The sequence below is a fragment of the Choloepus didactylus genome, chromosome 14 (genome assembly GCF_015220235.1).
Source record: "Choloepus didactylus isolate mChoDid1 chromosome 14, mChoDid1.pri, whole genome shotgun sequence".
NCBI classification, from domain to species: Eukaryota; Metazoa; Chordata; class Mammalia; order Pilosa; family Megalonychidae; genus Choloepus; species Choloepus didactylus.
Genome location: NC_051320.1, coordinates 4,072,363 through 4,087,756, shown reverse-complemented (window position 1 = coordinate 4,087,756; position 15,394 = coordinate 4,072,363). Strand labels below are relative to the sequence as shown.

Below are 15,394 nucleotides of genomic sequence, written 5' to 3'. Positions count from 1 at the left end.
TTTCGTTGGGAAACACCACCCAGGAGCTTTCCACATGTGCTTATTTAACATAAACTTGCTGGTGAACGCCACAGAACTTGAAAGGCAAGCCCTCCGCTGGAGTCTGACGGGCACCGCAGGGAACAGCTGGTCGTGGGCTCCAAGGAGCCCAAGGGCTGGTTCCTGGTAATTCTGCCTGGTTTTGTCTCTGGAGGCATTGAAACAATAATCATAATGCTCTGCACTTATTCTGCGTCTTTCACCCAAGAATTTCAGAACACTTTGCAAACATTAGCTCCCTCTTCTCCCAGCAACCTGTGTGGTCGCCCCTGAAGTGGGGGAAGGACTGCTCCCTCCACAAAGCAGGTCTGAGGTGTGTCTCCCCAGCAGGGCACTTTCAGACCAGATCTCCAGAGCTAAAATAAATCACCCAGTAATTCAGGCAAATGAGTGTTTGGGGGGTTGGGGTTAGCTCAGCCATACAAATAATGGCCTCAATCTTCCTTCCACTCTCCTTTGCCTGGGAATAACAAACCTTAAATCAGGGTGACATTAAGAAAGGGCTTCAGCTCTCCAAAACTCCACACCATTGAAAGCTGGACAACTGGACAACCATACAACCACACAACCACACAACCACACAACCACAGGCTTTCCTCCATCTGCCATGACAGCCATTGGAGGCCACAGCCCAGTGGTCCAAAGTGATAACTCAACATTTGGGGTAAATATTCAAGGTGTCTTCCAAAACCCTCTGGTTTGGATTGGATTTGGTCTAGGATGAGCCCAGATCCTGGGCTCTGAATTTGGAATTTATAGAAAAGCCAACACTCCTTTAACACAAAACATTATTTCACAGTCTAATGTAGGGCAGACAATCTGGGCTAAATGGGATCCTCAGGGATTTGTAGGCCCCAAACTACAGGGCACTTCCGGAGTGGTCTGTGGTCTTCTGATGCAAACCCACAAGCCAGAAACACCAACGGGCACTTGGCAAATTCAGTTTTCTAATTGAACATCTTACTGTTCTAAAAAGCTGTCTCCCCTTCGTCTCCTAGGGGGTCATAGGGATCAGAGTGATCATCGGGTGTCAGTAGTTGGTAAATCATCATATGAAATGCAGAGCTCTTAGAAATGAAAGACAAAAGAACAAAGGACTATTCATGAAAGCAAAGACTCTGACAAGGAAAGAAGGAGCAAAGAAGGTTGTGGAGAGTAGAAAGGTCAAGAATGAAACACATACTTTCGTTTAACGGCAAAAGAGACCACAGTAAGAAAAATATAAACTTGGTATCCTAGAGGACATTTCACTTAAAGGAAGTAAGTAATAATAAAAAAAAAAATCTGTCTGTCACCGAAATGTCCTTTCCTCTTCTAAAAAAAATGAGACTGTTGTTCATGATCTCTAAAACTCTTAGCTTTAAATCAAGTCAAGTCAAAATGACCAAAGGCTGAATCAAACAGGATTCAAACTCCGTATTTTGTCTCATCTTGTCTAACTCTGATACATAAATGGGACTTTCAATCTCTTGATTATTTTAACCCAAGAATTTAATACTCAGCTTCAAAATCTCAGACAAATTAAAGTTATATTTTATTCCATTCTAGTTATATAATTCTAGTCATGTCTAGATCAGGCACTTCTGTCCTCAGCCAAGCTCACTGGCAGAAAGAAAACTTTCCCAAGGTGCTCGTTGCTAAGGTGGACTCCATGGAAATGGCAATAAATGGTCAAATCAAAACCCCCATTTACCTTGCAAATGACCGGTTGTCTTTCCCAGTTACACCCAGCTTAGGAAGAGAAGTTGCTCTATAGAGAATCTCTGACTCTTCACACTCCTTACCCTCTTGGTTGAATTCCTCCACTTTGGGTTGCCATATAACAATGGTTTATATCTTCCATTTTCTTTCACAGTCCAGTGAAGGCAAAATAAAGGGAGCAGAGCCGGGTGTGTGTTCTGGGTGCCAGAACTGTCTTGCTCTGTGATGTTAAAATGTCCTATTGTGGTGTCAGGGTATAGTTATCATTGGAAAAGCTATAACTGTCAGGAATGAAACATTTTTAAAAATCATTCCTCCGACATAAAATGTTTTCTCCTTTTCTCCTTCCCACACATACTTAGCACACCAGGAAGGGAAACACGGTAATGAGGCAGACTAGAGCAGAGAGACAGGAGAGAAGTCACCACGACAGAACCCTTGAGCGAGGATGGTTAATCGAGGTCAGGAGGGCCTGTGCTGGACAGATACCCTGTCTGGGGTTACCGACCCACCCAAACGCACCGTCCTGGAGAGAAGGGGACAGTAGAAGAGTCTCGAACAAGGAAGGGGGGGAGTAAGTAGAGCTAATCTATAAAAGCAGATGGCCCCACGTTGCCGAGGCCTCTTGCGCCCGCCCTTTCTTTTCCTGTGAGAGTGCCCGCATGTCCTCCCTCATGGGTAACTAACACACTTTCTGTCTGCTGACTCTACTGTTCTAACCGAGCTCAGCCCCAAGACTGAAGAACGCAGTCCAAGCGTGGAGTTAAACGTGAGTTTAATAGGAGTTACTGACAGAAGGTGGAAGTTAGCGCCCCACAGAGAGCGGGGGTGCCAGGGGGTGTTTTCTAAGGGTGATTTTCTAAGGGTGTGAGAACAGCGTTTCAGCAGGGTCTTGTGACACAGAGGTGTGGAGATTGGTTATCAACAGTGATCAGGGGAGGGGCGTTTCAGGGCTTTGTTTAAAGACATTCTCCACCCCCCCCACCCACCCACGCCCGAGGTCTTATCTTATGACCTTTGACATCTGTCCAGGTCAAGTCGGCAGCTGCATGAAGTAACTCCCTTTCACTGTGGAGGTGGGGGCCCCGGGCCTGGGTCCCCACATCTGCGCTGTGCTGTGCCCTTGAGTTCTTTCTTGCATTGTGGCCAAGAACTCGGAAGCCTAATCCGGCAAAGTAATTACACCTTTTGGGGGGAGTTTGGATATTTGTCGTTGCTGGATAACTTTTAAATGTGTGGGTATGTAAGATGTAGTAAAATATATCAGAGGAGCGCTCACTTCAACAACAAAAAAAAAGCAAATCTATATCTAGCTCATAAAAGAAGCCCCTGAAATTGAAAAGCTAACCCTGATTGACTCCTATTGAACAGTACAGCATTAATTTTTCATGGTAATCTGGAAAATAATGTTTGATTTTTTTAAAATCATATATAAAGTACTTAAAAGCATGTCATGAATATTGTCACTTCTCAAATCCAAAAAGTAAGTCTATAAATTAATGCAATGTCATGTAAGACTTGCAAAAATATATTTAAACATATTTTTCAAAATTATGTCTTCTTTATTAAATACAACTGCAACACAAAACAACTTCATATTAAGAGGCAAAGAGAACTTAAAAGATACAAATATCAAATACAGCCTAAGAGAAAGCTTCTCAACTTGTTCAAAGAAAAGTGGCATTTTTGCATTTAAATGTATTTTTTCCAGGTATTAAATAAAAAGTGTGACAAATAGGATAGAGAATGGGGAGTTAATGAGAATATGGAGGAATGATTTACATTCCTACTTAATAGAAACAAGAAAAAGTACTTGATTTTAAAATTGAAGGAAAACAAAATTTCTCAAGTCATTAGTATTATCAGTATTGCAGAAATAAAACCATATCAACAATAATAAAAATAGTTTTTATTCACTTACCGTCCTACCACCCAAACAAATCACTTTTATATTCCATATTCTCAAGATATTTCAATCCTAAGAACCTATGAACTGAGATGACACTCACATGGAAAAATATACTTCCAGATTTTATAGAAATTCAGTTAAACAAAAAATCCCCCGAATATTTACAATTAGAATAACTAAGAATGGGATTAATCAAAACAAGGCATGTTTGTTCATATTGTAACTGAAAAGTTAGGATTTAAGGGATAATTATGATTACTGAATCATACAGATATTCCTTTTTTCTTTCTGATATATTAGAGTAGACAGAGGGAAATACTGAAATCTCTGAACTGTAACCCAGCTGCCTTGATCCCTGATAATGATTGAATAACCTTTATCTTGTGCCTGTGTGATTGTAAAAACCTTCTGACTGACCCTCACTTCCACCCATTTTATCCAGTTTTTAGACTTTGGAGTCTTGTGATCACTAAAGACAGCCCCTAATGTTTATTACTGAAGGGCCTTGGGTCAACCCAGAAGTAACCCACCCCAAGTCCAAAGTTATCTTGATAACCAAAACTGGTTCTAACCAAAATGGCCTGCCTGACATGCACAGTAGCTTAGACTTTAACATATAAGTCACCCATACCTCAATATAATACTAAAAATCATGCCCATCATCATACTAAGGCTGCCATTTTCTTACATACACTCTGTGACTAAGCATGTAATCAATCTGTGCCTGTTCAATAATTAGATCACCTCTAATTATATCATCTGTATCCATTGTGCTCATTATCCTAAAACCTGCCCATCTTTGATATTATGAAACTATCAGAATTACTGCAGTTTGGGAAGACAGATTTTTAGGCTGACAGGCCATCTCCTCTCCTGTGTCTTAAACTCTTTCTGTCTTTGAAACCCCAGTGTCTCAGGAATTGGTCACTGAGCACATCAGGCAAAGAATCCACTGCCTTTGTCCCATAACAATATTCCTTTTGAAACCTGTCCCTAAAACACTGCATTTCTGTATCAATTCCAGAGGTGCCCCAGAGTGAAAGCAGAAATATTCTGGATGTGGGAAGCAGAGACCTGAAAGCACCTGTCTAAATGAAAGTCACCTAAGGATGGGGCGGTGTGTGTGTGTGTGTATGTGTGTGTGTGTGTGTGTGTGTGTGTGTGTGTGTGTGTGTTCAAGAGCCAAGAACTTACCCAACTTAAATCTAAAAAGTGTATTTCCTGCAATTCATCAGGATTTGAGAAAACAAGCATGAACTAACTGTGTACATGTGCCTCCTAGTGACTAAACGGTGGAAAAGAACAAAGATCTCCCAAAGTTGTGTTGATTAAATATTTAACTATTCACAGTATGACCAATGGGACTCAACCGGTCTTCAAATACCTTTCTATACAGCTTCTCCCCTCCGAGTGAATTCTCTGTGGCTTAGCACACGCTGTCTGGTCTTGGGCCTTCTGTTTATGGAACAATCAAAGGTTTGTTCTGTTGCTCCCTTGGCAGATGCGATTCAGAAGACTGGTGCACTTACCTGACACTTTATAAACAACTCAGGCAGACCGCAGCAAGCCTTCACTTCAACGTCACTTCTTCCAGGAGGTCTCACAGGCTTCTAGTTCCCTGACAGATGTAACCATTTTTCAGGCAGATTTTAAGAGACCAAACAGGGTGCTTTTAAAAACATGCCAACATTTTCCTTAAAAGATCCGCCCTCCGGGGGATTGCAGGGGCTCACACCTCGGTTGTGCGGGCAAAAAGGTGAGGGCATGGGGGCCAGGCGCTCGCCCCACAGGGGATCCACACCTGCAAGCTGTCAGACCCGAACACGGTCATCTGGACCCCAAGGGCTGAATAGAAGAATTTTGCCACGGCAGTGAGGCCTTCAGACTTGTGTGGTGTTCCAGGATCCTGTTCTTTTACAGCCCCTCGGTACCTTAATCCTCAAAGAAACGAAATATTTAACGACACAGCAGGTACAAAGCAAATTTGCACACTTTTGAAACTAAGAACGAGGCCCCCCTATTGTCAGCCTTTTTTCATTAGCGTTTTTGGGGTGAGCACTGTCGGTGCAGTGGAGGGGGAGCATCCCTCCCTCACTCTTTACTCCTCGCCCGCTCCAGCTCCCCCACCCTCACGCTCACCGCCTGTTCTCTGGGCAGGCCAGGGAAGTCTGCACAGCTCTCGGCGTCCTTGCAGGTCTCCTCTGCTCATAACCCCGCAGCGGCCACCCACGTTCGCACTGACCTGCCGCCACCACCTCTGACCCCTTCTCCCACCACCTTGGCCTCTCGCTGGACCTCCGACAGCACGTCCCAGCCTGACACCGTGTCCGGGCTCTGGGCATCCTTCCCCTGCAGCCACAGTGAGCATCCTCATCTTCTCCACACCCTGCTAAATGTCATCTCCCTGAGGCCGAGCTGACCTCCCCGTCCTCTCTCTCCTGCTGCTGACGCACCCAAGACCTCAGCTGTTGCCTCTCGTGTGTCATCCCTTGTCCCCCGGGTGGCGTGGGGGAGGCGAGCGCAGACCCCCGCGGCGCACACTGATGCGGACTCCCGCTCTCCTCCTCCACCCTGCGAGGCTGCCTGCTCCTACAGAGCTCATCCCTTGTGGACTGAGATATTTCAAGCAAACCGAAGAACACGAATGATAGGATAAATATTCTTTTGTCATAGTTGCTTCACTTTCCAATGACTGTAACATGACTGATAACGTCAGAGTCCCACGTGCGCCCCCGTCTTCCCCAGAAGAAACCCCTGCACTGCACTGTCAGCAGCCCGGGCGCGCTTCCATGCACGTGCTGCTTACGCTGGGAGGCTCCCGCTCCATAGTACACTATCACCACGTGTGTACTCTCTGCATAATTATCACGGTATACATTTTCTGCAAGATGGATTTTTTTGTTGTGTGCTTTGTTGGAGAGAACAGTAATGCTTCATTTGAGATTTACCCATGCTCACATGTGTGCCTCTCATTCATGCACCTTCGTTTCTGTATCACATTCCATCCTGCGAATATCCCAGGTGATGTATTAACTCTGCATTCCACAAAGATGTGGGCTGACCCAAGTCTTGCCATTACACACAAGTTACCACACGCAGTTTAAGGCTGAGTTTCCAGGGTGGACTGGCTGGTTACATACCACATCAGCCATACTAGTTATTTCCAAATGACTGTCTAAAGAGACTGTATCCTTCACCATCCCCCAGTAAAAATGAGCATTCATCACTGCACACACACACACACCCATCTCATTCAGTTTTTGTGGTTTTTGTCAATGTAAAGGGTGGAAAATATCATCTTATTGTTTTCATTGCATTTCTCTGATTATTTATTGACATGTTTTCATAAATTTACTATCTTTCAGGTTTTCTTCTCATGAATTCCCTCTTTCTAGCCCTTGCCCATTATTAATTGAGTTGTTGTGCTTTTTCTAATTGAATTGCAGGTTTCCTTAAGGAATCCTAATCCAGTGTCTGGTATATGAGTTGCAAATTTTCCTCCAAGTTTTTGGCTTCTCCTTTCACTCTATTTATGGTGACTTTTCATACAAAGAAGTTTTTGTTTTATTTTAATATTGTCAAATGTATCACTCTCTTCCTCTATGACTTGGGCTTTTTGTATCTTCATATATCCCCATATATCCCATGGTCATAAAATAGTCTTCTATACTTTTCCTGTTAAAAGTTTTAGAGTTGTGACTTTCACTTTGAGCTCTTCATGTAGCTGGAGTTGGCTTTTGAGCGTGGTAGGGAAACTAAATTCATTTTCCATCTGTATAGCTGCTTCTCCAGTATCTATCAACGACAAGCCCATCCTTCCCACTAATACATAACGTCACCACTGCTGTAGATCAAGTCTCCACGTACATGTGGGGAAGTTTCTGGGCTCTTTCTCCTCTGATTCTTTGAACCATTTCCTATTCCTGATTTATAAACAGGTGTGATGTATGGCAGGAATAATATTCCTCTTTGTACTACCACTTCAGATTTGTTTTTCATTGCTTTTAGCTCTTAGCTTGCCAGGGCTGTTATGACAAATACCACACAATGGGTTGGCTTCAACAACAGGAATTTACTGGTTGATAAACTTATGAAAATAAGCTCAATCCCACCAGTCATCATAAAACACAGATTGAATCTTCATGAGGTATAAATTTTCACATATGGGAATCTCTCCTATAGAAATATCCAGACATACGTAGAGAGATGTTGGTACAAATGTGTTCCTTACAGCATTTTCAGTAACAGTGACTAGGAATACAGCTCACTGTATCAATAGACAGGGAGGTGCTGACATGGAAAGGTTCATAAAACAGATCAGGAGATTAAAAACAAAAAAGAAGATGGGAAGACTGTATGTAGAATAATTCCGTTTGTGACATTTAAAAACTATGTAAACACATTAAGGAAGGACATTATCCAAGTCACTAAGGAGCTCATTCTTTTTAGAGTATTGAATAGTACTTAAAAACTATTTGCTGGTCCTGGGCCAGAATGGCTGCAAGCTCAGAGATCATCACTCAGGTCATTGTGATCTAAGGCCTAAAGCAAAAACTTGGTGTGGATTGATTGAGTACAATTATTAGAAGCAGATATGGAAAATGAACCAGACCATGAAAATGTGGATCAGAGCCTCTGTGCCCAAACTACTGAAGAAGAACTGAATAAGTCTTTCAGTCTAGAAGCTTCACTTTCAAAATTCTCCTACATAGATCTGGACAAGGAACTGGAACTCAAAAATGATCTGATTGATGACAAGGAATTTGATATTCCTCAAGTCGACACTCCTCCAACACTGGAAAGCATACTAAATGAGACTGATGATGAAGATGAGTCTTTTGTTCTTGAGGATCCCACATTGTTAAATATTGATACTATTGATTCTCACTCCTATGATACTTCGTCTGTGGCAAGCTCAGATAGTGGTGACAGGAGCAACTTAAAAAGGAAAAAGAAATTACCTGATTCTTTTTCACTCCATGGATCAGTTATGCGACATTCACTTTTGAAGGGAATCTCTGCCCAGATAGTGTCTGCAGCTGACAAAGTAGATGCTGGCTTACCTACAGCAATTGCAGTGTCCAGCCTGATAGCAGTGGGTACATCTCATGGACTGGCTTTAATATTTGGTAACTCTAAGCATTTTCCTAATTTTAAATATTAAGTATACTTTTGGGTTATATGTCTTTTAAACACATATTATACTTTATTTTCTGGAACAAAACCAGAAAATACTTGCACAGTCAAGTATTTTCATACATGTAAAAATTACTTTACTCACAGCTTCATTTTGTTTCAAGATGCAAGTTTATTTTCTTCTTTTTGAATTTATGAGCTATCATATCTGTTCACTCTCTGTAGACCTGGGAAAAAGGAGTATGAAGCTGAAAGGAACCTCCAGTTGTCATCTTATCTGTCTCCAGCTGTTGGTGGTGATTTTTTATTCTAAATCATACCTGAATAATGGGGTATTCCAAAGGATCTTTAGGGAAAGAGATTCCCCAAACTTTCTCATAATTTTCAGTAATTCTTCTTCATTTCCATTATAAATTTCTCTAAATTGGAAATCTCAGCCCATAATCACACTCTTTTCTTGGTTGAGAAGAGAACTTAACTAGTTTCATTTGTATATTAGAAGATAGTCTTTAGTATTTTCTCATTTTTTTTCATCTGAGTCTAAGTAACCCCAGTTTCATGAATCCTCCTTTGCTTTTGAACTCAATATTATGAGCAGAACATTTTGTCTTATTTATTTAAAAATTCTTAGATAATATTTTCTCTCATTTTTGGTGTTTTCTTCTGGATTTTAAGTGTTCTGCATTTCTCTTAAATGGAATTCTTGATCACACTGTGTTTTAATAAGGAATCCACAGTATATATAGAAGCATTTCCTGAGAATACTTTAATAGCAGAACCACAACTCTGCTATCTTGGGCCTTACATCTTTATTTACCATATGAGTGGATAACTAATTATTTTCTGTTTCTGAACAATTGATTTCCTGTTTATAAATTTTCTGTTATGTCAAAATCTTTGTTTAACATGTGATTTTAATACCTAGTGTTTTCAAAGTTGATTTATTTAGATAATGGGATTTTATTGTTTGGGGATCAGAATGATGGAGATAAAGATACAGTGCTCTAGAAGGAATTTTAGAGTTGAGTCTTTAAATAATTTTTCTTATTACCTAATTGATAAAAGTGTTCATAGTAGAAAATTTAGAAAATATAGATGAGCAAAAAGTTGAAGATATAAAATGCCCCAAATTCAATCATTCATGAATAACCACTGACATTTCTGTATAGACTGTTTCTTTTTTCTATACATATTTGTATGAACACACCCCAAAATAGGATTGTGTTAATTTGTTACCTGCTTTTTTCATTATAATGAACATCTTTCCATGTAATTTATATATTTGTTGTAACATCACTTTAATGGCTACACAGTATTCTTTTGAATGGATGCATCATAATTTATTTAACCATTTCCTACTATGGGACATTTAGATTGTTTCTAAAAAGTGGAGTGGTAAACACCTTTGTTACTAAATTTTTGTGCCCATAATTACTTAGAATTAATTTCTAGAAGTGGAATTGCTTGGGTCAGGGTATGAACGTTTTGAAGACTTTTGCATAATTGCCCTCTAGAAAAGTTTTACCAGCGTACTTTCCTATCAGCTGTAAGAATGCTTATTACTATATGGGGACATAATTGGGTATTCACTTGGTAGAATTTTGGGAAAGGAGCTTAAAAGATATTTTAGTTCAGTCTCCTTAATTTATGTATAAGGAAATTGAGGACCATAGAGGTTGATGTGTATGGAGCCAAGTTCAGAATAAAGAAATACTGAATCCTAAAAAAAAAAAAAAAAAAAAAAAACTATTTGCTAATATTTAATAAATGTTTTTGTTAGAATGAGTCCAATGTCTGATGAGTGTCTGGGTTAGAACTGGTATTTCAGAACGTGATTAGATTACTACAAATTCTTTCAACGGAAAAATAAAAACTTTTCTTTCTTCTAAACCCCTTAAGACATAGATTGTAATAGACATAATAGTCCTCGTTCTGCATTTAATTATCTGTATCCTCCTTTCTCGCACATCCACACCCCAAAATTATTTTCTTCACTTTGTGTCTGTCCCTATTTGGAAGAAATAAAACTTCTCAGCAAGCAGCCTGACGATAAGCATTTGGAGAAGCAAGTCAAGTCCATTAGGTCAGACAAATATTAAAACAAACCCCAGGGGACCATTAGCCCCTCAGTGAAAAGGCTTCACGTCTACTCTTGCTTGCAGTCGGAGTATGTAACAAAATGGTTTCGACGAGCTAGGGGCCTGTCTCCAGTATATTCACCTTAACCAGCTTCACCTCAGTTAAAACACCAGATCATGTGTTTTCAGGGGCTCACCACATAGCCCTCACTTCACCTGACTTCTTAGCTCCCAGAACAGAGTTATTGGAACCCTGACTCATGCCTACAGCTGTCTCCGTGGAGTCCTCAAATGAACAGGCCAGTGAGGCTGTGTGTCATGCATTGACTTGCTCTGCCTCCCCATCTGTCTCTTCCCAAACCTCATCTCCTCCCAGCCCCTCATTCATTCTGCGCTCTTCCTTGTCCCCTCCCTGACTGCATTAGTCAGGGTTCTCCAGAAGAACAGAACCAAGAATATGTATGTAAATATTATGAGATTTATTATCGGAATTGGCTCACATGACCATGGGGATTGGCAGGCCCAAACTCTGTGGGGTGGGCCACAAGTTGGGAATCTGATGTGATGTTGAATTCCTCAGAAGCCAGCTGGCTGATATGAGATAGAAATTCTTCTTTCTGACTGCTGAAAGCAATCTCACATTGCTGAAGGCAATCTCCATTGTTGATTATAGGTATAATCAAATATAGATGCAATCAAATGGCTAATGATTTAAATCCACAAAATATCCTCCCAGTAACAACCAGGTCAGTGCTTGTTTAACCAAACAACTGGACACCATAACCTATCCAAGTTAACACAAGAACTTAACCATCACAGTCCACCTCTTGTCAACTTGGCACTCACACACATCTCCTTAAATCATACTTAATCCCCCAATAAAGACACAGTCATACTTTCATGCAACATAATTGAACTATCTTGCGTACAATTGGAATTGCACTAACCCTTTCCCCAGAAAAGGTTACAAGTCCTTGGGTAATATTCACTCTTAAACTTGAGATCTTGTAACTTAAATACTATGACATAAAGTTTATACAGTTTATATTATATGATAATGAGATAAGAGAGGGAAGAAAACACAAATATTTGCATTATGTGTATGTGTATATATATAACATATATATAATATATATACATATATAAATATATATTATATATTTATATATTATATATATATATATATAAACATTCATAACCAAACAAGGAAGAAATATAATTGCAGTCCTCATTTCTGCAACTGGTCATGTGGTTGTAGGACATATTTATAACCCCACCTTCCTGCACTACCCATTCCATGTTCCCTTTACCCTCAGCAAGCACCTTAGCTGGCTATGGTTCTTTGCCTGGTGGGGTGACCCAAACCTTCATCCCTGAAGTTTCTGAGCCATTGGTAGTCCTCCTAGATTGGGTTGTTGCAGTTTTCCATTGACTTTAATCACAGGGCACGCTAGCACTAAGAGACGCCCTAGGGGATCTCCTGTATTCCAGGAAGACTCTTCTTTACCTCCATTGTGTAGTTGCAGTGCTATTTCCCCTTGATAGTCAGGATCAATCATCCCAGCCAGTGCAGTAATCCCCTTCCTTGCCTGTTGATTCAGAGGCATGAGAAGCCCAAAGTGTCCAGGTGGCAGTCTGAACTTCCAGCTCAATGGAATTGTTGTTGTGTCTCCTGGTGGAAGCACTCCTCCTTCTGGAACTAAAACCTGTAGAACAGGAGAGCTTAAGGGCGTAGGGATGGGAAGCAATAATTTTTCTAGTGGATCACTAGAGGTAATAGTGAGTGGTCCCACTCCCATTTCCTCCCCTTGATTCCTGGACCCATGAATCCTGGCTATGGGAGAAACAGCCCCATAGAGTAGACGCTGATTCAGAGCATACACAGCCTCCTGGAGAACACTGCCCCAGCCCTGCAAGGTATTGCCACCTAGTTGGTGCCATAATTGAGTCTTCAGCAGGCCATTCCACTGTTCTATCAACCCAGCTGCCTCTGGATGATGGGGAACATGGTAAGACCAGAGAATTCCATGAGCATGTGCCCATTCCCTCACTTCATTTGCTGTGAAGTGGGTTCCTTGATCAGAAGCAATGCTGTGTGGAATACCATAAGTCCATGGATGGTAGTTTTGGCAGAAGCATTGCATGCAGGGAAGGCAAATATGTATCCAGAGTATATGTCCATTCAAAGTAAGAACAAAATATTGCCCCTTCCATGATGGAACTGGTCCAGTGTATCAACCTGCCACCAGGTAGCAGGCTGATCACCTTGGGGAATGGTGCCATATCGGGGACTGAGTGTGGGTCTCTGCTGCTGGCAGATTGGGCACTCAGCAGTGGCTGTGGCCAGGTCAGCCTTGGTGAGTGGAAGTCCATGTTGCTGAGCCCATGCATAACCTCCATCCCTACCACCATGACCGCTTTGTTCATGAGCCCATTGGGCACTGACGGGAGTAGCTAGGGAAAGAGGCTGACTGGTATCCCAGAACAGGCCATCTTATCCACTTGATTATTAAAATCCTCTTCTGCTGAAGACACCTTTGGTAAGAATTCAAATGGGACACAAGTATTTTCATGCTTTTTGCCAATTCAGAAAGGGCTATCCACACACCTGACTCCCAGACATCTTTGTCACCAACTTTTCAATCATGTTCCTTCCAAGTCCCTGACCATCCTGCCAAACCATAATTACGGGCTGTATACAGCTTACAGCCCATAAGTCTGTACACAAATCACGTCACCTCAGATCTTCCACTAGCAAACTCAGGACAGATACAGAAGTGATTGATACTTGAGGTAACCTATTTTTAAGGGCAATAGGAAAGGAAAGGGCTTCAGAATTCCCTACTTTCACTTATGTGTCCACAGCATCATATAAAAAGTGAACCCTTCAGAAGATTCAAAAAGGAAAAGCATGAATACTGTGAGAACATAAATTTGATCTCTAATTAGTCTCTTTCTGGGATGCTTTCTGTTTTCATATTCACACATTCGTTTCAAGTCTGGATTCCCTTCCCTGGATATGCTACTGGAATCTGGTCTCTGCTCTGATTGCTTTTGTGTCACATGATGACAGAAATTCTGATAAAAAGTGTATATGCACTTTTACAACTACAAAGTGCCTGATTTAATTTAAAAAAAAAAACAAAAACCCTCTGGTCTTTGCAAAATTTCAACTTTTATTAGCTAAACCAAAAGTAAAATAAATAAACTACTGGCCTTTTCTCTTGGGAAACTGCCTTCCACAAAGCACTTCAGGTCAAACATGTGTCTTGCTCCCAGAGGGCCAAGATAACACATGTGCCTATAAATAGCAAAGAAAGCTAATCTGGAAAGCAAGACATGGAAATGGGTTATGTCAAGCTTCTTTTTTTCTGTAAATCTTGCATCGGCACTAGTGAATTTCACCAAACAGTTGTCTTGCCAAGCCTGCTTATTCTCAAATCGGTCAGGTCATCTTCAGCCGTTATACATACCATGAATCAGAAGAAAGAGAAGGATTTTTGGAAGTAATCCTTTATCCTGAGCTTTGCCAATTGGCACCATTATGCACTCAGGTTAGTACTCAGCTTTTCTCTGAATCATCCAGGCTATTAACCATAATAATGGACTCTAAAACACTATCCTATTCAAATCCCCTTTTTCAGACTTTATTTACCTTAATTTTTAGATAAGTCTCTGCCACTTCTCAGTTCATCTGGTTGAGGATATTGATGACTCACCTAGTGGGCAGAATCCAATCAGCTCCAATTTCAGCAACAGCCCCATATCTGCCACCAGGAATGCCTGCTCTGGCTCGGGATTTCTGCCAAGCTGCCAGCTGGTGACATGGAGTTGGGAAGTGTGAGAGAGACCTCTCAACCTGGCTGTGCAAGTCTGACAGGCTCATTGCCCAGGAACTGCCAGGATGGCCAAGGATACAGATCTGCCACATTTTGTGATTTAGAAAGCACACTTCATTTGTATACAAATTAAAACACACAAAAAAGATTGCCTGACTCTCTGTTTAATTACCTGCAAAGTTCCAGCCCTGTATGGTATGGACATCAATCTTGTTTATATTACAAAGACCCCAAAAGATGCTTTCTTAAATTAAATTTAGTGGTTTTAGTATTTACACCTGACTAGCATAAACACTTTTTCTCCTATCTTAATATGCAAGTTTATCATGTGGGTTGGAATAACTCTACTTATTTACTAGGAAATGGAACTATGCCAGATCATTAAGAACTTCTTAATATTTAAATTCTCATCAATATTGTACCGTGTACATTGCACATGTGCAATGACATTATACATTGATATTAATGTATGTTCAATAAGGACCAGAGTGAAATCTGGGAGAAATTATATCCAGGCATGCCTACTCCCTCACTCCATTATTCCAGAGAAATAGAAGTGAATTTCTAAGTGACTTGATTTCCCACTGGATTTGGAAGCTTGAAGAACGGGACCATAAGGAATGGGTGGGTAATTTGTGAAATTCACGACAAATGTAATTGCTAAATATAATATGGTCCTCTGACAAATTACT

The 15,394-nt window shown here is 40.9% G+C and overlaps 1 protein-coding gene across 1 annotated transcript; it reads left to right on the top strand.

Annotated features, from left to right (window-relative positions):
- The first annotated feature begins 8,136 nt into the window (after positions 1-8,136).
- On the top strand, positions 8,137-9,268 carry LOC119509336 (vacuolar protein sorting-associated protein 8 homolog). The gene is made up of 2 exons (XM_037803305.1): positions 8,137-8,778; positions 9,011-9,268. The coding sequence occupies exons 1-2, from the start codon at positions 8,244-8,246 to the stop codon at positions 9,196-9,198; spliced, it is 723 nt and encodes a 240-aa protein (XP_037659233.1). The 5' UTR covers positions 8,137-8,243; the 3' UTR covers positions 9,199-9,268.
- The last annotated feature ends 6,126 nt before the right edge of the window (positions 9,269-15,394 follow it).

Bases quoted from the DNA above. Each gene is read 5' to 3' on its own strand.
- LOC119509336 (XM_037803305.1), top strand. From the start codon at position 8,244: ATGGAAAATGAACCAGACCATGAAAATGTGGATCAGAGCCTCTGTGCC. The intron at 8,779-9,010 runs GTAACTCTAAGC...CACTCTCTGTAG, and splicing joins TGGACTGGCTTTAATATTTG to ACCTGGGAAAAAGGAGTATG.